The sequence below is a fragment of the Acomys russatus genome, chromosome 12 (assembly GCF_903995435.1).
Source record: "Acomys russatus chromosome 12, mAcoRus1.1, whole genome shotgun sequence".
NCBI lineage: Eukaryota > Metazoa > Chordata > Mammalia > Rodentia > Muridae > Acomys > Acomys russatus.
In genome coordinates this window covers 23,564,875-23,587,849 of record NC_067148.1, presented here as the reverse complement: position 1 = coordinate 23,587,849, position 22,975 = coordinate 23,564,875, and the positions used below count along the sequence as shown (strand labels likewise).

The 22,975-nt window shown below is 44.5% G+C and overlaps 1 protein-coding gene across 1 annotated transcript in view; it reads left to right on the top strand.

Moving 5' to 3' along the window:
• Sgpp2 (sphingosine-1-phosphate phosphatase 2) overlaps window positions 1-18,036 on the top strand; it is a 121,899-nt gene extending 103,863 nt beyond the window's left edge. Inside the window, exon 5 of the mRNA XM_051154021.1 lies at window positions 17,199-18,036. Coding sequence (XP_051009978.1) covers window positions 17,199-17,750 — 552 coding nt within the window. The 3' untranslated portion in view covers window positions 17,751-18,036. The remainder of the gene's footprint in view (window positions 1-17,198) is intronic.
• The last annotated feature ends 4,939 nt before the right edge of the window (window positions 18,037-22,975 follow it).

Genomic DNA, 22,975 nt, shown 5'->3' with positions numbered 1-22,975 from the left:
GTCCCAGTGTGTGTGTGTGTGTGTGTGTGTGTGTGTGTGTGTGTGTGTGTGTGTGTGTGTGTGTGTGTGTCTGTGTGCATGTGTACACGTGCACATGTGTGTCGTGTGTGCATGTGCACATGTGTGGTGTGTATGGTATGGTGTGAGTGGTGTGTGTGTGTGTGTGTGTGTGTGTGGTGAATGTGTGTGTGTGGCATGCTGTGTGTGTGTGGTGTGGTGTGTGTGTGTACCATGGTGTGTGTAGTGTGATGTGTGTGTATGTGTGTGTGGTGAGTGTGTGTGTGTGGGGGGGGTGTGTTTGTGTGTGTGTGTGTATGTGTGGTGTTTGCAACATGTGTGCAGATGCCCCCAGAGGCTGGAGGAGGGTCATGTATCTCCTGGAGCTAGAGGTATAGGTGGTTATGAGCCATGGACATGAGTCCTGGGAACCTAACTTGGGTCCTTGGAAGAGGAGCAAGTATTCTAGCTGCTGAGCCATCTCTCTATCCCCTCAAATGTTCAATATGTCAAGAGTAAGGTCCTAACCAGGGTAGTGTCATGTGCCTTTCATCCCAGCTTCCAGAGGCAGAGGCAGAGGCAGAGGCAGGCAGATCTCTGTGAGTTAGAGGCTAGCCAGAGCTGCAGAGAGTATGTCTCAAGAAAAACAAAACAACACAAAACCTGCGAGGCCCCTTTATCTGTGTCAGCAGGAGGCTTCCTGAGGTCATCCTGACATTTCACAAGCCACTTGGAACAGGGGTTGATATAAATATCTACTAAGCAAGGTCTAGCTTACCGTTAGCAAGAACACACAGCAACCCCCGCCCCAAAAAAGAAATTTAAATATTCAACGAATATTGTAGCTTCAGTTACGTTTTCAGAATTGTTTATACAAATAATAAAAGAAGGTCCAGAGAAATGGCTCCTCAGCTAGGAGCCACTGAGTGTGTGCTTGGATACAGTCAGTCTTTAAGGGCAACATCCCCTCCCACCCTAGTTCCTAGCAGGGTTCCTGGCAGTGGGCTCCCAGTAAATGTTCTGTGGATCACTACCAAGATTACCAAATTGCCATCTGGTAATCTTTTTTTTTAAATTTCTTTGCAATGGGTCTGAGTGCATCAGCTCACTGACTACTTTTTCAGCATTATTTTGTTTTGCTTGTTAGAATAATCTTTATCTTATAAAATATAAGATAGAAAGTGTCATATAGTAATACTTTGTCAGCATGCATGCTTATATCTATGCTTCTAAATATCTCTAGAGTATAGGCTAGCAGATTTCGTGACCTTGTAATGATGTGTAGGGAATTATCTCTAAACTACACATCAGCATTGTGAGAATTTAGCTGTCTGGGAGACCAATATTGTCTGTGTGTGTGTGTGTGTGTGTGTGTGTGTGTGTGTGTGTGTGTGTGTATGCACACACACAGAGGTCAAAGAAGGGCATCAGATATTCAGTTCTATTGGTTTCTACCCGTTCCTTAAGAGCTAGTCCTAAGCCAGGCTCTGTGGTGCACACCTGTAATCCTAGCACTGAAGGAGGCAGAGGCAGGCAGATCTCTGTGAGTTCAAGACCAGCCTGGTCTACAAAGTGAGTCCAGGACAGCCAAGGCTACACAAAGAAACCCTGGCTCAAAAAACAAACAAACAAACAAACAAACAAACAAAGTCTAAGTCCTAACTGCACCCGGAGCTGGACAGAGTGAACCCCACTGATCCTCTGGTCTTCACCTCCCCCGTGCTAGAGTTATAGGGACACACATGGCCATGCCTTGGCTTTTTACGTGGGTGCTGGGATCTGAGTTAAGACAGCAAGCCTTTTACCCACTGAGACAGCTCCCTTAAACCAGCTCTTAGGAGGGAAGGACACCTCACCATAGGGCCTCAGGACATGCCTGGCACATCTCAATCAATGAAATGGCAAAGCAGCTGGTAATGGAGAAGGATGTTCTGTGTTCCTGGTGGACTTGAGTGTCCTGACTACAGCCCCTGCTACCTGGATGAGAGTGTATTAGCAGTACCTAGAGATTAAAGGAAAGATTGATGCCACGTGTGCAGGATAAGGGACATGGAGCCTGATTCCAGAGCCCTCATTTTTGTGTCTCAAACAAGAAAAAAAGTTTAAAAACATTTTTGTGGATGTATCACATAAGGAGACCAAATTATATTCATGTAGCTCAGGGAACTTGCAGCAAAGAATGCATACTTTACTGTGTGTAAACACACCTGGCATCAGAAGACAGCATCACCAGAACCCCAGAAGTCCTTGCAGTGTCAACTCTGCATCTTTCTAAAAAGCATAACTCCCAAGATCATCAGCACTGTCCACTTGTTTAAGGCCACATAGCCAGGAACACCTTGGCTGCTGCCAGCTGTGTGGGTATCCTTCACTCTCCCCTCACGTTCATCAGTAGTGGTAATTTGACCCCACTATAAGACCCAGCCTGGCTTCAAACTCTTAGGCTCAGGCAATCCTCCTCCCTCAGCCTCCTGAGTGACCGAAACCATAGCACTTTCTACCATGGCTGGCAGTGTCTATTGTTATATAGTATTTCAACTGTGTGAATATGCTCCGCTGGTCCTTCATTATCAATGCACATTTGGGTGGTTTCCAGTGAGGCCATTCTAAACAGTGCCGCGTTGACCTTTCCTTTAACCTTTTACTGCAGATAGATGCATTTTTCTCTGAGCCTGAACATGGGAGGACAATGTATCCCATAAGGCATGTGGGTGTTCAGCTTTGAGGTCAGCCATTGTGTTGTGTCAGTGCACACTCTCACCAGAAGCATCTGGCATGTCCCCATCTTCGCTGTCTCTTTCTTCTTGGTCATCCCAGTGAGATGTCTCAGTGTCTCATTTGACTTCCGGTTTCTCTGAATGATGATGCTCGACCTCAGTCCCCGAGTTGTCTTTACCCCTCCCCATTTTAACTGAACCACTTGTCTTACCAGTGTTTATCAGTTCATTGCCACTTAAGTGTTTTATTAATTCTTTTTCCCACTTTGTATCTTTTTTTCTCTCTCTCTTTTATCCACATATTTTGGTGAGGAGAAGTTTAAAATGGTGGAGGAGTCCAACATATGCATCTTTAACTGAGGATCACAATTCTATGTCCTAAGATGATTTTTTTGCACACCACAAATCATGAAAATATTACTGTATATTATATTTGTAACGATTTTAATTACTTTGCCTTGCTCATCTATATTGATACTCCACTTGGAATCGATATGAATACCCAGTCCACTCTGTGCTCGGGAGCACTGTCCTTTCTGCACTTCTTAAAGGATCAGCGTCATAATAAGTCGAGCAGCCATTTGTATCCTCTCTGTATGCATGTACTCCATTCTCTTCTGCGTTGCTCTGTCTGTCTGTCTGTCACTGTTCTGTCAGTAGTGATGGCCGGCAGTGAAGGGCTGGCAGCCCTTCTTCCTTCCCCTTCTTGGCTCCTTGTGTTTCCATATTAATTTTGCACTCAGCACAGCTCTTGCTGAGGCTACATTGAGTGTGTGTATCATTTTGAGAGAACTGGCATCTTGCAAGGCTGAGCTTTCCTTCCTTCCCATGGATGTATTCAGATCTTTGCTTTCTCTTAGGATCATTGTAGTTCTCTGGGTAAAGATGTTACATGGCAAATATCACATGGCATATCTCAGATGTGTTTGTAAGGGTTGCATCTGCTAGGCATTGTCCTGAGTCAGCAGTTCTCAACCTGCGGGTTGTGGTGACTCTTTCACAGGTCACATACAAGATATCTGCATGTCAGACATTTGCATTACAATTCATCACCGTAGCAATATTACAGTTATGAAGTAGCAATGAAATAATCTTACGGCTGAGCGTCAGTATAGCATGAGGAACTGTATTGAATGGTCACATCAGTAGGACGGCTGAGAACCACTGTTCCAAGTGCCATGGATGCATTAGCTACCCCATAGGAAAGCCTACAGCAACCTTGTGAGGGAGGTCCTATTTTTTTCTCCGTTTTTTTTTCCAAATGATGAGAACTTAAAGAAAGTGGTCAGAGCTCTCTGTGACTGAGATGTCCAGTCTCACCATCTAGAGAGAGCCTGTTCATATTTATGTCTTCTTAACACTCTGCAATCCAAACCAAGATGCCAGGATGCTCTGGCTTTCACATGCTAGGAGAGTTGCACAGTACACCCTTGGGGACCCAGCATCTAGGGCACAAACCACAATTCCCCAGGAGCATGGACAAAGGACAACAGTAGAGTTCCTTTTCCTCCAGGTGTGAATAGGGGTTGACACCATGGCCACCAAGAAACCACAGGTTCCCCTTTTTACCTTTGTGTGCACATGTATCACTATATCAGAATTTCCCGTTCAAAGATGACCTTTCCCATACACTCTGAAACTTCTTTTCTCATGCGTGTTTCACAAAAGAAAGGCCTCTCGCTTTTCTTTGTGACTCTGTGATGGCCTCTGTGATCCCAGCAACTCGAGGTGGACTTGGTCACTCACCAATGTGAACCTTGCCCCTAAGCATTGCCTAGGAGTTAGAAACTAGAGTCTCGGGTCCCAGCTGGGCCCGTGCCACCAGAAGCCACATTCGAGAGCTTCCCTGTGGGGGTCTATGCAAGGTGCAGCTTGGAAGACAGGCCCACACGTTCCCCCAGACAAGGCAGCGGCAATGCCGATTACACACAACCTGCACGGACCTGTCGGACACTTACATCGCATGGAACACGACTCTGCTCTGTTGTCTGGTTACTCAGAGGCTGGGCTGCCCACCCAGGCTTGAGAAAGATCATTTTAGGGTTTGACAGTGTCTTTTGTGTCTCTTGGCAGATCATCCTTCCCCTCCCGTACCTGCCATTCTTGTCAGAGATGATGATAAACCTGCCTGGAAACATGTCTGAGCTGCTGTCATAATCCCACTGGCCTGCCAAGCCCTGCCATTCATCATAGCTAGATTGTTCATACACATGGGGATTTGGGGTGGGAAGGTTGATATGGTTCATGAGGAAGGACTGCTGGGGCTTGTTAGATTCTGTGGAGGCAAGAGAAGCAAGTGATGATTTCCTAAACTGGGCCAAGTGTGGTAAGATTTAGAAATAGACTGCACCCCAATATCTTCCAAGTTAATATCAATATCATGCAAATCTATAATAAGCCTGATTACATAATTCCCCTAAGAGACACAATGCAGACTCAGAGGGTAAAGTACCTGCTGTGCTAGCATGGGGACCCAAGTCTGGATGTCTAGTGTGCACATCAAAGCCAGGAGCAGCAGCATATGCCCACGACCCCAGTGCTGATAAAGCAGAATCCCAAAGGTTGGCTGGCCAGCTGGTCTAGCTGAAGCAGCAAGCTTGGGGTCAGTGAGACACCTGGCTCTAAAATTAAAGTGAGAGGCCTGGAGAGATGGCACCTCAGTCAAGAGTGAGTACTGCTCTTACAGAGGACCTGATCGGGGCGCTTTCCCAGCACCCATGTTGGTTGGTCCACCACAACCACCTGTAATTCCAGCATCAGGAACCCAGCAACCTCTTCTGGTTTCTGTGGGTATACACACACACACACACACACACACACACACACACACACACACACACACACACCCCTAAGTAATAAAAGCATAATATATAAATAAAATAGGTTCTATTTGAATATATTTAAATATATTCTATTTGAACATACTCAATCATCAGAGATAGTTGTTGTTTTTTAGCAAAATCCCAATAAATGAAGACTTAGGAGGCAGGTGCTAGGGTGAAAACTTGCTAGCTCAGGGAGGCAGAGAAAACACCCAACTGACCTTTCTACTCAACTCAGGCCTCAGAAGAATAAAGCCAAAAACCCTTCCTTCTTCTCCTCAGTGTCTTAAATACCTTTCTCTCAATGTCCCTCCTTTCTGTTTAATCCCTGTCAGCTGGTTTCTTGCTCTGCTTCTTGATTTAGGGTTGATTTTATTTAATCCTGTTTACTGAAAGCTCTTGGATTAAAAGGTCTGTGCTAGGGCTGAGCCACACAAAACAAGAAACACGTTTTTTTGAAGTTCATAATATCAGGGTTCACAATGGGATAAATATCCTGCAATAATTGTTTTACCTATAAATATTTTATCTGAATAGCATCAAGTCTGCTTATTAGAAAATCTTTTTTAACCTTTCCAAATTATATGTCCTCCAAATACAAAATTAACATGTACCAAAGTTCTTTTTATTAGTTTATTTATTTTTATTCTATGTGTAGACATATTGGCTTGCATGTATGTATGTGCACAATATATGTGCCTGATGCTGCAGAGGCTAGAAGAGGACACTTGGTCCCTGAAACTGGAGTTGCGGATGGTTGCGAGCCGCCATGTGGGTGCTGGGAACTGAAACTGTCCTCTGCAAGAGCAGCCAATGCTCTTAACAGCTGAGCCATCTCATCAGCCCTGAGTCAAAGGCTATGCAACTCATTGCAGCAAGCTTTAATGAAGGAATCAATAGAGCTTCTCAGAGGTGTCATAAGGAAGTATGTTAAGGCTGCTGGGCTATGAAATGGGTTCCAGGTCCTACAGGAGCACAAAGGCAACACGCTCTGATCTTTGGGGAATAATTTTCTTCTTTTAAAGTTAACTAATTTTTTATTGAAAATACATTTTTTTCTCACATAATATACCCTGATTATAGTTTTCCCTCCCATTACTCCTCCCCAGTTCATCCACACTTTCCTTCCCGACCAGATTCACCCCCTTTCTGTTTCTTATTATAAAATAGACAGGCTTTGATAAAGGGATAATAATAAAATATAACATAATATAATGACATAAAATAAAAACTAACACATCAGAATTGGACTAAACAAACAAACAGAAGGAAGACAGCTCAAGAAAAGGCACAAAAAACAGATTGAATACAGAGAACTACTTGTTCACACACTCAGGAATCCCATAAAAACACTTAAGTGGAAGCCATTGTATCTGTGCAAAGGACTGGTAGGGTAAAAAGAAAAACAAATACAACACACACACACACACACACACACACACACACACACACACACACTTGAAAAGGAAGCTTTGATACAATATTATGAGACAAGGGACCTCCAAAGATGCCGTTTAGTTTGCTCTCTGATGTCCATCTACAGCTGGGCATGCAGCCTGTCCTGAAGTGTAATTTGTTTCTCCAGTGAGACTCCCTTGGAGAGAACTAAATTTCCATTTGCAAGTGGTTATCAATTGCAGACAGCTTCTGGGTTAGGGATGGGGGTGTGTCCACTGCTCCTCTCAGCTCTAGGTCCCCATCTAGTCCAGACCCATGCCGGCCTGTGCAAGCTGCCTCAGTCATGTGAGTTTATATGAGCTTTGCTCTCATTGATTTTTAAAGGACCTTGTTTCCTTGGTGTCCTTCATCCCCTCTGGCTCTTATACTCACTCTGCCTCCTCTTCTACAGGGTTCCCTGAGCCATGAGGGGAGGGATTTGAAGGAGACATCCCACTTAGGGCTGAGAGTTCCAAGTTCTCTCACCCTGCGTAACATCTGACTGTGAGTCAGTGCATTTGTTCCCAGTAGCTGCAGGAGGAAGCTTCTTTGATGATGGCTAAGGCACAGATCTATGCAGATAGCAGAACGTCATTAAGAGGCATTTCATTGCTACTCTTTTGTTATTATTTTTGTTTGTTTTGAACAGTAGTATTTGGCTTTATCCTCGGTCTCCAGCCAGGCTCTGGTTACCCAAGCCTGTCTGGTATGGGTGGTATGGGTTCCATCTCACGGAATTGGTCTTATGGTTGGTTACTCCCACAAGCTTTGTACCACCATTGCACCAGCATATCTTTCAGGAAGGCCACTATTATAGATCAAAGGATTTGTGGCTGGGTTGGTGCTTATATTTCTCCTGTGGTAGGGTGCAGAGTACCTTCCTGTTCTAAAGACACTAGCATGTAGGGGTGAAGGCTGTATGCAGGCACCAGTTCAACTTCTCCATCTTCAATGAGTTGTGTAGGTGCTGTCTTCAGCAATGGAGTCTTGCCATCAGTTTGTGTAGAGCAACTTAGAGCTTGTAGAGCAATGCCCTGGATTTGCCATGTGTGGGGTTTGCCATGTTCCTTTTGGTCAACAACTCAGTCAACAACTCAGTCAGATGTCGTTCGGTCCTGGTACTGGATGCTTCATTTGGCGGCAAGAGATGTCCACCTGGGGGTCTGTCTCACCCATTATTTCACAATTTTGTTCACATTGCCTTCATAGGTGTATACGTTGTAAGAAGTTCGTACTGCATTAGGTTTCCATACTAACCCTCTAATGGCCCTTAATTTTAGCTGTGTCTCCCTATATTCCTTCCCTTGTTCCATTCTTCTCTTCCTCCCCCCACCTGATCCTCCCATCCCAGCCCCCACATTCCATTCACCCAGAGATATCTACTCAACTTCTTCCCTAGGTAAATCTATCTGTCTCCTCCTAGTCCTACTCGATATCTAACCTCTGTGATTCTATGCATGGTAACTTGATTATCATTGACCTAACAGCTAATAGCTCACATTTAAGGAAATACATACCATATTTGTCTTTCTGAGTCTGGGTTACCTCACTCAGGATGATTGTTCTAGTTCTATCCACTTACCTGTGACTTTCATGATTTTATTTCTTTAACAGATGAGTAATATTCCATAGGGTAAATGTAACACATTTCTTTATCTGGGCAGAATCATTTCCAGTGAATGGAAACCATTTGCCTTTTAATAGGACAAAACCCAACCAGGCACCCTGCCTCCTCAGGGAAGATTCTGAGGCTAGTACTATGAGAAAGTTTAATGTTGTTGGCATTCTCGTTGATTATCTGTTGAGGTAATCTGTGATAGATGAATGATATGAATTTTTAAAACTTTTCTCCAATTGCAACTAAAAATAATTTTTGAAGCAACAACAAAAAAATTTTTTTTTGAGACAGGATCCTGCATTGCTCAGGCTGGTCTGAAGCCTTTACACAGTGACACAATGAGGTAGGCAAAGTTCTCTGCCTCCTGTGACCTTCAGCTGACCTTTGCCCTTCTGACACAAGAAGGTCCTGAATTTACTAGGTAGCAGGACTTACCTTGCACTGCTTGGTTGTCCTGCCTCTGTCTCCTGAGTGCAGGATTGCAGGCGTAGGCCTTCTCACTCTGCCTACAGCTTTTATTATTTATTAGTTCGGTGTGGGACACTTGCTAGGCAAGCCTGAGCTACACTGCCTTGCTGTGTTATATCCACACTTGGTAATGTTTTTGACACACCCACAGAAAGGCATTCCCTGTCAAAATTATCGACGTAGTTTCTATTGAATCTTTAAATACCCTCACTTTATTCTAAAACTACAGCCTGCAGAAGCTGGCGTACTCTTTTCTGCCTCGTGTGGCACCTTCCCAGCATCAGTGAGTTTCCAAGCCTCTTTGTAGCCACAGAGTGCCATGCTTGCTGGCCCTTAGTCCTCCATTTGTAACAATCCTAGGCCATGTGAAGTGGCTTCAAGGGCAGCCACGACACACGAAGAAGGCAATAGCATGGCAGAGCCCTCAGTCCCAGATGCCGTGAGGGCACAAGATCCTACTGCTCACGTCACGTGCCATGTGGCTTCCTGCTTCTGATTGAGCTCTGTTTGTTTTTTAATTTCTATTTTGTGTGTGGTGTTTGCATGCGTGTGGGCAAACATGCAGGTGGTGCACATGTGTGGTACACTCATATGCACACGGCGTGAGGGCAAAGGTTGTCACTGGGTGTTTTCCTTGATAGTCTCCACTTTGTTTAAAGAGGCTGGGTCTCCTGCTAAATCCTGAGCTTCCAGGTTCAGCTAATCTAGCCAGTTTGTCTCAGGGACTCCCTGTTTGGAATCATGGGTCAGCCCCCACAGCCACGTGACATGGACCTGGGGTGCTGGGGATCTGAACTCCAGTATTTATGCTCCATTGAACTTTGCTTGTTTGAGACAAGGCTGACCTGGAACTTGCAATCCTCCTGGCCCCAGGCTCCTGAGTACTGGGTGGATTACAGGCCACCACACCTGGCTTGTCTGTAGACCTTGATATGTGATGATGGAAAATTAGTACTTTTAAACTTATACATTCACTTTGCTTTGCCATAGAAATGCTAATTACATAAGGTTTGTCTCTGGAATCATTGATTTGCGTATTCATGAGCACTGTGGCCTCCTGCTTGCTGAGGCAGCTATTGAAGCCTGTCTTCATTATTCTGAGAAATCAAATTAAACCTCCCACCCCCACCCTGATGCTAGCCCAGGAAAACATACTCCAAGATGCTCAGGAAAAAATAATGACAATTTTGCAACAGTTACTCTCTACACAAAGGCCAGGTCTGGCTTGATTCACTGTCAGTGTCATGGCATTCGGCATCTCTTGGCTTTGCCTGGGTTCCTGGCTTTGGATCACTCTGTGAGGCTGTCAAGGGCAGAACAGGCCCTTCATGTTCTCAGCAGGGGATCTGGCAGAGGGGCAGATGCTAGCGTCAGAGTTCTCCAGCCTAAATGCCTAAATTGTCCAGGGACCTGAAAACATTCTTTACAAAACTGAGCAGATGTTTGGTTCTGCCCCTCTCTCTTGCTGGATAACCTTGGGCAGCCCTAACACCTCAGTAGTGTTCTTCAGGAGAGATGTTGGGAGATAGGATGAAAATTTGTCCCAGTAAACCACACACAGGAAAGGAACTGAGCCAGAACTCACCAATGTAGACCATTCTTGAGGAGGAAGGGCACACTGTAGAAACTTCCAGAGATGTTCACCAAAAAGTAGACCAGTGCTTGTGTTTGGCTAAGGATAAGAGGCTGTCACGCGTTGACAGAGTTGATCACTAAACTTTGTCTGGCGCTCCCTTCCTAGCAGGAGTCCTCGGCCACTTTCAGGTTGTCTATTTCATTTTAGTCTCACTCCTACATGTCACAGAAAGCTCGTGACACTTGTCTTTCTGCATGTGGCTTCTTCTGCTTAATGCAGAGACATATACCGCTGTCTATTGTCCCGAAAGGACTTGATTCCTTTCTGCTTTTTGGCTGGATGAAACTCCATGTGTGTATAAAATATGTTTTCTTTAGCCATTCATTTGTTGACAGAGACCAAGGCAGGGCCCACAGCTTGGCTCTTGCGAAGAGTCTGATGGCATGTTTTATTAATATAAAAATTCTAAGCTGGACATAATGATACACACTGTCATGCCACACCCTGTAGGTAGAGGGAGGGAGATTAGGAGTTCAAAGTCATCTTGGTCTACATCCTGAAAACGCTGTCTCAGATAGAAAAAGGAAAATGGTGTTAACTACGGAAAATATGCCAGTGAGTCACTATAAGGAAGATGGAAGTCATCTGTAATCTTCCCACCCAGAAACCCAGCATTTACCGCTTTCCTTCTTTCTCATATTTTATCCATGCATACAAGTGTTTGTGTGCATACATGTGTGCATAAACATATGAGTGTGTGTGTGTGTGTGTGTGTGTGTGTGTGTATTAAAAGATTAAACTTTGTATTCTCTTTAGTACATCTCTCTTAATGTTAACTTTGAAGCTGTGGGGAGGGAAATGAGATTTCTCAGACATGTGTCTTTTTCAAATGGAAAATGTCCTTCCACTGTTTATTAAATAAGGAAGCAGGGTGTTTGCTCATCTCATATTTTGTCTGAGCCATAAAACATGCTCAATTCATGCCTTTTTAGGGTTGTACTGTGGTGTGTGTCCTTTCTTTATGCTAATTTTTCTTGCTTTGTGTTTTCTGGTTTTTCTTTAGTGGAGTACATTACCTTTGGGCATGGTTGTATGAATTGAAATAACCCAACAAGATCTCTCCTTAAGTGTAACTAGCTCCTTCTCCCTCGCTCCCTCCATCTTTCTCTCCCTTCTTTTCCTCCTTCCTGAGACCTGGTCTCAAGTACTCTAAGCTGTCATTAGACCCCCTCTGGCTGATGATGAGCGTGAACTTTTGACTCTCCAGTCTCCAATGCCCTGAGTTCTAGGATGACAGATGATGTGAGGAGCTATGTCATATTTTTATTCTGTGTTGATGCTGGGGGTCCCTGCTTGTTTGGGAAGCCCCCTTTCAACTGAGCTGACTCCCCAGTTCCCTATATGATGGGGACTTTAGTGAACAGTTTTACTTTTCTCCTTTTCCTCAAGTTCCCTGACTAGAATCATAGGTCTAAGTGTTTATAAAATGATGTATGGTTTTTAGATTAACTCTCTTCATCTCTGGAAACGTTTTTGAGAACTTAGTTTTGTTGTGTTTGAAAGGTTGTTTTTGGGTTTGTTTGTTGTTGTTGTTTTTTTTTTTTTTTTAGTTTGGGTTTGGCTTGGGTTTTGTTGTTGTTTTGGATATTTTGGTTTTGGACCAGTGCTAGGGCCAGCCTGAGCTACAAAATGAGAAGACCCTGTCTTCAAAAGAAAAGTTACTTAAAAATAAATTTTTGGGAATTTACAGTTCTTCTATTTAGAAATATTTTTTAAAGTAATTTTGTTATAAGAAATTTACGTTGCTAGGCATGGTGGCACATGCCTTTAATCCCAGCACTCGGGAGGCAGAGGCAGGTGGATCGCCAAGAGTTCGAGTCCAGCCTGGTTTACAAATCAAGTCCAGGACAGCCAAGGCTAACACAGAGAGACTCTGTCTCAAAAAAAAAAAAAAAAAAAAAAAAAAAAAAAAAAAAAAAAAAAAGAAAGAAAGAAAGAAAGAAAGAAAGAAAGAAAGAAAATTTACAGTCCCTTACTTGGAAATCTCACTAGTTATGGATCAAATTTTTTTCCTTCAAAAATACCTAAATACCTTTATTATAGTATCATTTTTCTTGGATGAAAGTCCAAATGTGTGGCTAGAAGAGAAAGGAAAAACTCCATCTCCAGCCATGTTGGCTAAAATCAATTTTGCTTCAAATGCTGGGGCCATGGACCAAAATAATTTAGTTTGAGTTGAAGATGAACACAATTAGTTTATAAAGACTATTCCAACCAGATGTCGGGGACTTTGGTAACTGTAATTACAAAAGAAGACAGAAGGAAATATGGTAAATTCTTACTTATACTTTGAAACAATGGGTAGCCAATATCCCAGGCATGCGGGTACAAGAAAGCTATTGCCTCCTGACTCTGTGAGCGAATGTCTGCTCTACTGGCCCAGGAGCTTTGAGGAAGCTAAAGAAATAAGTAGCCTTGGTTCAACCTTGACTTTCTGGGCAGACATTTTTAATGAGTCCAAAGGAAAATATCTAATCACAGCAAAGACCAAATAAGGAAAGTATATGAAGTGCAGCTCTTCACCTTCAGGTCTAGGAAGGAGAGAGATCACTGCCAACTGTGGAGATAGGTGACAGTGTTTTGGAGAGGTTACCGCTCTAGAGCTGAGCCCTAAAGAGGAGCTGTAAAAACCTGACAGGTAGAGATGGCTTAAGCACACTATATAGCTAACAAGGAATGCAAAACTGCATTCAGCATGTTTACAAAAGGCAGGTAGGTTCAAAGCCTCGACCAGAGAAGCTCCTGTTTGCAGTGGGCAGAGTACTGGAAATAAGTGACTGTTGAGTGCAGAGTCCCAAACTGGGCATTTACATGACCCCCTCCAAGGCTCAGGGAACCTTGTGCAAGAGGAGGCAGAAAGAATGTCTGAGCCAGGGGATTGATTGGGGGGAGTGCTGTGAACCGCTGCTTTCAGGACATGGCTTTGGTTCATGAACTCATAGGAGCAGAGGCAGCCTGCTCAAGACCTACTTGGCACTCCATCAGGGAGTGGAGAGGGGCTCCTGAGGCCACACCTCTCTCCAAGGAGCCCTGAGTGGTTATAAAGGAGTCACTCTCTTCAGATGTGTAGCCACTGGGATGTTCTCTATGCTCCAGTAACTCACTGTGTAGACCAGGCTGGCCTTGAACTCACAGAGATCTGCCTGCATGCCTCCTAAGTGCTGGGATCAAAGGCATAGCCACCATGCCCAGTTCAGAAAATAAATACAATTTAAAAAGGAAACAGACCCATTTGAATGAAGTGGGAAAGTAGTGACGGGGATATAAAGTAAATTAAAAAATAAACAAAAAGACAAAAACAAAAAAAAACCTACCTGCCCAAGCTTTTTTTCAGTCAAAACTGAAATATATCTTATGTTTGCCATCCAGTACTTTGCCTCAGTACTTATTTGGGGGGTTAACAGTTTGCTATGTCATTTTTAAAAAATCATTATTCCAAAGCATGTAGAAATAAGCATTAAAAAACTCCACTCAACAAAAACATTTCTAAACTCATGCAAGGAAATATATTGTCTGAAATTTGGATTGTCCCGTCACTTCCTTTTGGCCTCCAGGGGACTCTTTAAATTCCGGTGTGCAGGGCTGGAAAGATGGCTCAGAGGTTAAGGTTAAGACCTCTGCTCTTCTAGAGGTGCTGAGTTTAATTCCCAGCAACCATACGGTAGCTCACAACCATCTATAATGTAATCTAATTGCCCTCTTCTGTCATACAGGCAGAGCATTGTATACATAATAAATAAATAAATCTAAATTCAGGTGTGCAGAGCCTCAGAAACCCAGCTTCACTGCAGATCCCAGACCCTGTCACCTGCTGTTCTTGACAGTTAAGACCATCCATGTAAAAGTGGGGGGGGGGGCAAAGGGGGCAGGGCATAGTGGCACATGCCTGTAATTCCAGCACTTGGGGAGGCAGAGGCAGGCAAGTGAGTTCGAGGCCAGCCTGGTCTACAAAGTGAGTCCAGGACAGCCAAGGCTACACAAAGAAACCCTGTCTTGAAAACAAACAAAAACAAACAACAGAGAGAGAGAGAGAAAGAGAGAGAGAGAGAGAGAGAGAGAGAGAGAGAGAGAGAGAGAGAGAGAGAGAGAGAGCGCTGCACGAATGGCATCTTCGAGTTGGAGGTCCCCATTATAACTTTTTTTATGGGAAGTTGCTCACTTACACAGGTCTTTGCCGTTGCTGTGACTTTCCAGGTACAGCAAGTCCATACATGATTGAAACAAATATGTTCACCCCCACCCCCGTTTCAATCACAGAGAAACTTGAGCTTCTGGGGTGTTCCTGCATCCTGCGTTACCCTCCAACCCAGCTGAGCCCTGAGAGCTGGTTCTTGGTAAACAAGGCGATTGCTAAGCCAGCCTCTGAGCTCCACACGCACTATCAGTGCTCCAGACCGTTGTGCACCAAACCCCAACACTTGGTGACTGGTCCCACTTCGTGTTTACTTCACCAGTCAGAGAGAGAGCATTTCTGCTTCTTCTAGGCTGCTGACAGCACAGCGTTGGCAGCTTCCACCTCCTTCGAAGTGGCTCCTCCTGCTAAAGTAGCCAAAGCAGACTCCATCTAGACATGTTGCCGATGGGTTGCATGTAGTCAGCAGAAAGCTGTGTGTGCACTGCCCGCCTTACCCCGGCAGCCCAGGCCCACCTTGCCTTTTCAAACTCCTTGGAGCATCCTCCTCTTGTCACAGCTGCATCTCGTGGTACAAATGGTACGATGCTACCAGGGGGACTTGGGGAGTTATCTCCAGCATCTTGCCATTACCGGCAACACTGCCAAGAAGAACGTGACAACCTCACTCTAGCTGTGGGAAGTTACAGCCCCTGGGCCAGGTCCCTCGGTGAGGTTACTAGGTCAGAAGACACATGTGTACTTTGAAAAGCTAGTGACAAGTTTCTGCCCCCATAAAGCTTGTGGCATTTTGCATACAGATGTTGGGTGGAAGACAGCTTTGTTAACAGATTTAACTTGTCCTTTGGTTTCCTGAATCCAAACTGGCCTAGAATTAGTTTACCATCCTCCTGCCTCCATGCCCCAAATGTTGGGACTACATACATGCACCACCATGCCCAGCTAACAGAATTCTGTCTGAAGGACTGGATGAGGAATAGATTTTAGAAGATCCTCAGCATTGTCTCAGAAGATAGAAGTACAAAGTTACAGACTCCTCTGGGTCTCTGGGGCCCCCTTTAAAATGCGGCAAATGACACTTGGCAATGTTGGTAGAGAGCAGCAAAGGAACCCACTCTGATTTTCATTTGTTTGAAGTGGTTTTTTCAGTTTTATTTTAGTTAAATAATTGCTTGTTATTGGCATAAAATCTTGTGAATTGGGGCGGGGCTGGTAAATTGGCTCAACAGGTAAAGAGGCTTGCTTGTCACCAAGCCTGATGACTGAACAAACCTTAGAACCCACTTGGTGGGAAGGACCCAGCTCCCTTTAACTTCCACAGGGCTGCTGGAGCATGCACACACACATACACGCATAAAATAATGTATTTTTTAAAGTTTTTTGAGTTCTAGTACACGTATACATTTTTATAATCACCATCTCTGTATGGAATAGTTTCATTTTGCCCAGATTGCATCATGGCATCCTTTTTGGTCACACAGGAGAACCCAAGTGCCCTAGGCAATAGCTGATACTGATTCCTGTCACTGTTGTTTTGTTTTTTAGAGACTGCCATACAAATAGAGCCATGCAGTGTACAACCCTTGGAGAGTGGTGGCTTGGTTCCATTCGGTGGCCATTTCCTGGAGATCTTACCCAAGCTGTACTAGGCATCAGTAGTTCATTGCTTTTTCCTTGCTGGAAAGTATTCCAGGTCACGAGAAGACCACAGGTTCTCTTTCCATTCATCCAACCGAGAATCTGAGGTTGCTCCCAGGTGACTGCTAATACACCCTCTCTCTAAACAGTCAAAACCAGCTGTCACGGAAACACAGCTTTTCATTTCTCCCCAGTAGGATTTGATTCTTCTCTCTTACTATGAGCAAATAGTGGAATAGTTTAAATATCAGAAAGAAGTATTAATGGTACATTTCCTGTGCTATAAACTGTTCATTTATTTTACTTATAGGGATGTGCATTTCTCCTGTGGTTTTTATTCTACTCAGGTGGGTTAAAGTGGGTCATTCAGCTGGTAATGTTTAATATTCAGTTTTTTTAAAATACAGTATAAGAGTTTAGAGCCCCCACACTGTGGCACCACCTCTACAAAGACTAGGACAATTTTTGTGACCTAAAGCGTATAACAAAGTCAAATTATATGACGACGAGACTACTACCCACTCACGCAGAAGGAAATTCAGAATTAGTTCTAAACTGCAGAGACACTCTTGCAAGAAAAGTATGTGACACTTGTAACATGGTGACTCTATATTATTTCCTACCTTCACTTCAGACTCTTAGACTTATATTCTCTTTGAATAGGCACTATAAAATAAAACAGCAAAGACTATTTCCAGTGTAGCTCAGTCACTGTTCTTTTCTCTCCCGGCAGGATGTGCTGGGTGGCGTTCTCATCACTGCGCTTCTCATTGCCCTCACCTACCCTGCCTGGACCCTCATCGACTCCCTGGAATCCGCCAGCCCCGTCTTCCCTGTGTGTGTCATAGTTGTGCCCTTCTTCTTGTGCTACAACTACCCTGTGTCTGACTACTACACCCCAACCAGGGCGGACACCACCACCATCGTGGCTGCTGGGGCTGGAGTGGCCCTAGGGTTCTGGATCAATCACTTCTTCCAGCTCGTGTCCAAGCCCACCCCACCTCTCCCTGTGATTCAGAGTATCCCAGCCCTCACCACTGACATGCTGGTTTTGGGTCTAACCAAGTTTATGGTGGGACTTGTGTTGATCCTCTTGGTTCGTCAGCTTGTGCAAAACCTCTCGCTGCAAGTATTATTCTCGTGGTTCAAGGTGGTCACTAGGAACAAGGAGGCCAGGCGAAGGCTAGAGATTGAAGTCCCTTACAAGTTTGTCACCTACACATCGGTTGGCATCTGTGCTACAACTTTTGTGCCAATGTTGCACAGGTTTTTGGGATTGCTCTGAGTCCTCAAATATTTGGGAACTAGTCTGCTAACATGAGAGGCTAAATGTGAGACAGCTGTCGGCTGGGGCCATCTCAATGCCTCCCGTTTAAGGAAATCTTAAGTCATATTTTTGTTTTGCTAATGTGTCATAGATACTACTGCTGCGGCAACAGCAGTGTGCTTGGTCTGTAAGGACACCAGGCCAAAACCATTCCTGAGGTCTGTAAGACCACCCCTCCCTTTTATGTTACATAGACTTAGGACCCAGCCTTGGGTGACCAGGAATTGTGGCCTGGCTTGGAATGACTTCAGGCCCTACCAGGCTCTAGACAGCTATCAGTCTTGAGGTAATGTGAAGGCAGAACACTTCTCTTCAGTTACAACCAAGTCTGATGACAAGTCTCATTCCCCAAACTGGAATTCGGTCTGGGAGTAAGGACGGTACCCTTGCACTCCTTGGACAGAGTGACCTCCTGTGCTGTGGTCAGAGGGGTCTGTGTCTGAGTCGGTAGTGAGACCATTCTGAAATAAAGTTTCCTGTGAGGAGACTGAGGATAGCAGAGCTATGAGGCCACCAGGAAGAGCTTGCTTTCTATACCAGTCTGTCTCCTCCAGGCATTTTTAGTGAAGGAGACGCTGATCTTCCTTGCATACAGTTTGCAGCATCCCGGGGTTCAGTTTCTACACTGGTGTACACAACAGATGATGGGGTGCCAGCTCCTCACAGGCGGAAATGAGGACACGCTGAGACTCCTGCACACTTCTGCTTGGTCTTCGGCACCTTCAGTTGTTTAAGCTTCCATGTAAACTCAGAAGGTCCTGGATCAGCACAAGAATGGATGAGCTTCGTCCTCTGGAAGTCTGACCGAGAGAAGCTAGGCAACCCTGACACTGTCATTTCCTCTGTCATTACCTCATCATCACTCAGCCACTGTCTATAAATTGTTGTAATTATTCACCTGTTAGTTAAGTCAGGGATGCCCTCTCTTTCCACCTCTTCTTATCACTTGGCAATTTTAAGGGCCATTAATGCAAGAAAAACTTCAGTCTATTTTGGGAAAATAAGCCAATTAACGGTAACGCCCATTCAACTCAGAGTGGTCCTCCTTAGGTCTAAGAAGGCATTTCTGGTTGTCAACAGCAGAGAGCTCCTTCCCTGACTCCCCTTTTCGGAGCTTCTGAGTAAGAATCAGGTCTCAACAGCATCCTGAAAGGCTGGTGTAAATGTGTAGTTATTGATCTTTTGAGGGATGGTATCATGATCCTAACACCTCATCACTATGGGCTAGCCTGGTCTACAAAGCAAGTGTCAGGACCGCCAGGGCTACACAGAGAAACCCTGTCTTGAATAAGAAGATGAACAAAAACAACAACAAAATAATTATTCTTAACAAAATACCCATTTTTAATTTAACAATTCCTCTGTCATCACAGTTAAGAAGAGGGGTGGAAACGGCTCGGCACTTGCCGGGTTTTGCTCTGACAGTATTTCAACTCCGTGGCCAGGGTGCAGCGAGCCCTGGCTTACAGGCTCTCTTGCCTATGCCAGCCTCTCCAGGGCTTATTGTTGATGAGACATCTTCCTTTGTTTCTCCCCACACCACCCCCAAGATACCAAACTAGAGTTTGTAATACTGGCTAATATTTACACAGGATGACTTTAGCCAGTTTGTCTGAAACCTAGTGACAAAACTCTCAGCTGCCTCCACATGTGTCTTTGTAATAGAAGGGCTGTATCTGTTGTCATAGTGGCAAGTTTAAGTCGCAACAACAGGGAAGCTGACAACTGTATGAGCGCATTTAAGGCCATGTTTACATTATTTAGATAGAGGGTGAATACGTTACCCATACAATGTTAAACAGTGGCCTGAGAATTTGCCATGACTGGTCACTCTTTGATGTACTTGATAAGAGCAAATGGAGGGAGAAAGTGTTCACTGGAGATGCCGAGCTCAGTTTGGGATCCCTACAGTGTTGGTTTTAATAACTGGTGCTTGGTCACGGTTTGCTTTGTTGAGCCTTCTCAATTCACTTCATTCACTTCACACAGGGCACCTCACCCTAGTAAACTCGCTCTTGGGGGTCTCCTTTCAAAACACTTGCATTTTTCTCTCTGGGAAAATAGTGCCCCCTGCTGGTCTTAGTGTAAAGGCCATCAAACTCACCAGAATGTGTTTGCTGTAAGCCTAGGCCTGGCCAACCTTGACACCAAAGCTTTTAGGACTATAGGCCCCTCCAGGAAACAGGAACAATAAACAAACTCTTTCCTGATCTTTTTAATACTCAGGGCCAAGGCATCAATATAGAATCTGCTTTCTAAGCAGCTGTCCATTTTGTGTCATATTTGCTCAGACATATACCATAGCTGAATATGCTGGAAAAAGACCTAGGCAACATTCTTAAACTAATATCCTTGGATGGCAGGCCACTAAATACACTCAACACTGTGCCTGGTAGCTTGGGTTTTCTTGCCCAAATACTCAACTCATCTTCCCATGGTAATCACAGCATGTGGTATTTCAGACCATATGTTTCAGGCTTCTATTTTGGAAGCCTTCTGCTTTCTTGCTTATGCACTGTATGTAAATTTATTCTTTTTTAAATAAAAATCTTTTTTTGTTTGACTGTGATTATTAAATGCTTTAAAATCTAATGTTTTGTTTCTGTTGATTTTCCCCCCTTTTCTTTTTTGAGACAAGGTCTCTGGCTATGATCCAGGTTAGCCCAGTGCTCACTGTATAGTCCCAGCTGTTCTTTAACATAACACATGTTAATCCTTCTGCCTCAGTTTCCCAGGTGCTGGAATTATGGGTGTCAACCACTCTATCCAGGTAGTGTTTCCTCACTAGGGTTTTTTCCTTGGGTTTGTTGGACCTAAGGTGAAGAGAGTGGTGAAAAATCAGTGGCAAGTTGTAGAATATTCTGCTGCCAGGATCCATCTGCATGCAAATATTGGTCAACTTCCCAGTGGCTACAAGATTTTCTAACAGGAAATAAGTGTGACACGGTGGTATGCTTAAGTCCTTCTGACCCCTTGATAATTAGAATCTTCTTCCTGTGTGGAGATAGATGTCACTCACTGTGTTTAAAAAGAAATCTTCATAGGAGTTGCTAGTGAAGGGAAATGTTTTTGTCGATATCTACCCTAGTGGCTGAGCCAACAGAACAGTTTCCTGAGTCAAATTTGCTTCACTATGGTGCTCTGTCTGTCTTTATACGCACCTGAATTTGCTCCTTGAAGTGCTAAACTAAGTTTTGTACAAGGGAACATGTGGGGTTGTAATTGGACTGTGACCAGGATATACTTGTCACTCATGTGCTGGGTACCTAAGGGGACTTAAAGCTCCAATCTGTTCTGTGGCATTCTCACAGGTCAGAGAAGACACAGGCTCAGGGGTCAAGATCTGAAGTGTCAAGGTTGTGCAGAAAAGACCAGGCCATGGGATGGAGCAAGACAAGAGGAGAGTTAATTTGGGCATGAGGACAAGAGCAAGTCCAGGATGGCTTTACAGACAGTTTGGCAGGAGCCAGACTTAAAGAGGAGAGCAGGCAGTGAGGTGAGAGGGTGCAAGAAGATATTCCATATCTAGGGAGAAGCTGGACAGTGGCACTTCTCCCAGGAAAAACCCTGACCAAACCTGCAAGGATCAGAGGACGGATGTGGTGTTTTCCCACACACCCTCATTCAAATATTCAGCCTGCCTTGGATGCCTTCCTCTCTGCACCTCTGAACCACTTGTTCCCAGGTCCCCTAGTTTGTTAGAAAACAGGCAACTATGTCCTTTGTGCATACCACATTCCTCAGTCTTCACTCAAATTAGTCCTCAAATTAGACCTCAGAAACAGTGTCTGTACATTGTTTTGCTGTGATCGGGGTTCTACAGGGAGCCTCTCACTGCTGATTGTTTCTCTGATGATTACATCTGTTTCTCCAGCACACTTCATTTTAGACAATGTTGCTTGTATGAGTTTGTATGATGGTGTGGGTGCCTGCCACATCTCCCTCTATTGCTCCACACTGTACGTTTGAGAAAGTCTCCCACATAACCTGAAGCTCATACTTTGACTAGACTGCCAGGTCAGCAAGCCTCTAGGGACTTCCTGTCTCCATGCCCTAGTACTGAGGTCACAGACACAAGACACAGTGCCCCACTTTTACATGGGTTCTGGGGTTTCAAGTTCGGGTCCTCTAGCTTTCACAGTATCCCCTTAGCCCAGTGAGCCACCTGCCCAGCCCCCATTGGCATTGTAAGCTTCCAGTGTGTGGAAGGCCTCCTGTTTCAAAGGCATATGGCGATTCTTCTTTGCTCACAAGCATAAGACTTTAATAAATTAGTTTGGACTTTCTATACATCTGTTGTTTTCTTAAAGCAGGGCACACCTGTAGTGCAGACTCACATACTTACATGCATAGTAAGAACGAGAGCTGAATGTGGGCCATGAATAGAATCTTAAATTCTTAAAAACCATAGCCACATGAGACAAGGGAGCTACACGAAGCCAAAAATTCCTCTTCCTTCTCCACGCCTGTCTATGTGGCATGTGAAAACAAACAAGAAAAGCAACGGTGGCGCGTTAGGAGTTCCGGCCGTGACGCTTTTTTACACACTCAACACATCTGCCAGCCTTCCTTTCTCCTCTTGCTGTGACATTGGGGTCTCCTTGGTTGGAACGAAGCCAGACTCTTCCCAGTGAAGGTGTTCAAAGAAAGCTAACATGTCTGTAACAAGCCCAACTCAGTCTTCTCTTCATTGAGGGCGGGACAGGTGGCAACCTGATGCTGCCTTAATACCTGTACCTATGAAGACTTTATAATGTGCCCGAGAAGCCATGAGCCAAGAGAGGAGAGGGCCCTCTAGGGCCTCTGGTCCACAGCATCTTTGTCCTCTGGAAACCATGTGATTGGCCCTGAGGAGACAAATTATGCAGAAGCCACTAAACACAGACCATCTTACCCATCTCAGTTCAACATTGACAAAAAGCTCTTGAAAGTTCCCAAAGATCAAAGAAAGACATCCATGACACACTATACAAAGCCTAGCCCTGGGCATCCTAGTGACCAATATCCTCAAGACTTCTTCCTCAAGACTTCTTTCCTCACCAATTCACCTGAAGGATCTTTCTTTCTTTCTTTCTTTCTGTTTTGTTTTTGAACACAGGGTTTCTCTGTGTAGCCTTGGCTGGCCTATTTGTAAACCAGGCTGGCCTCGAACTCACAGTGATCTGCCTGCCTCTACCTCCTGA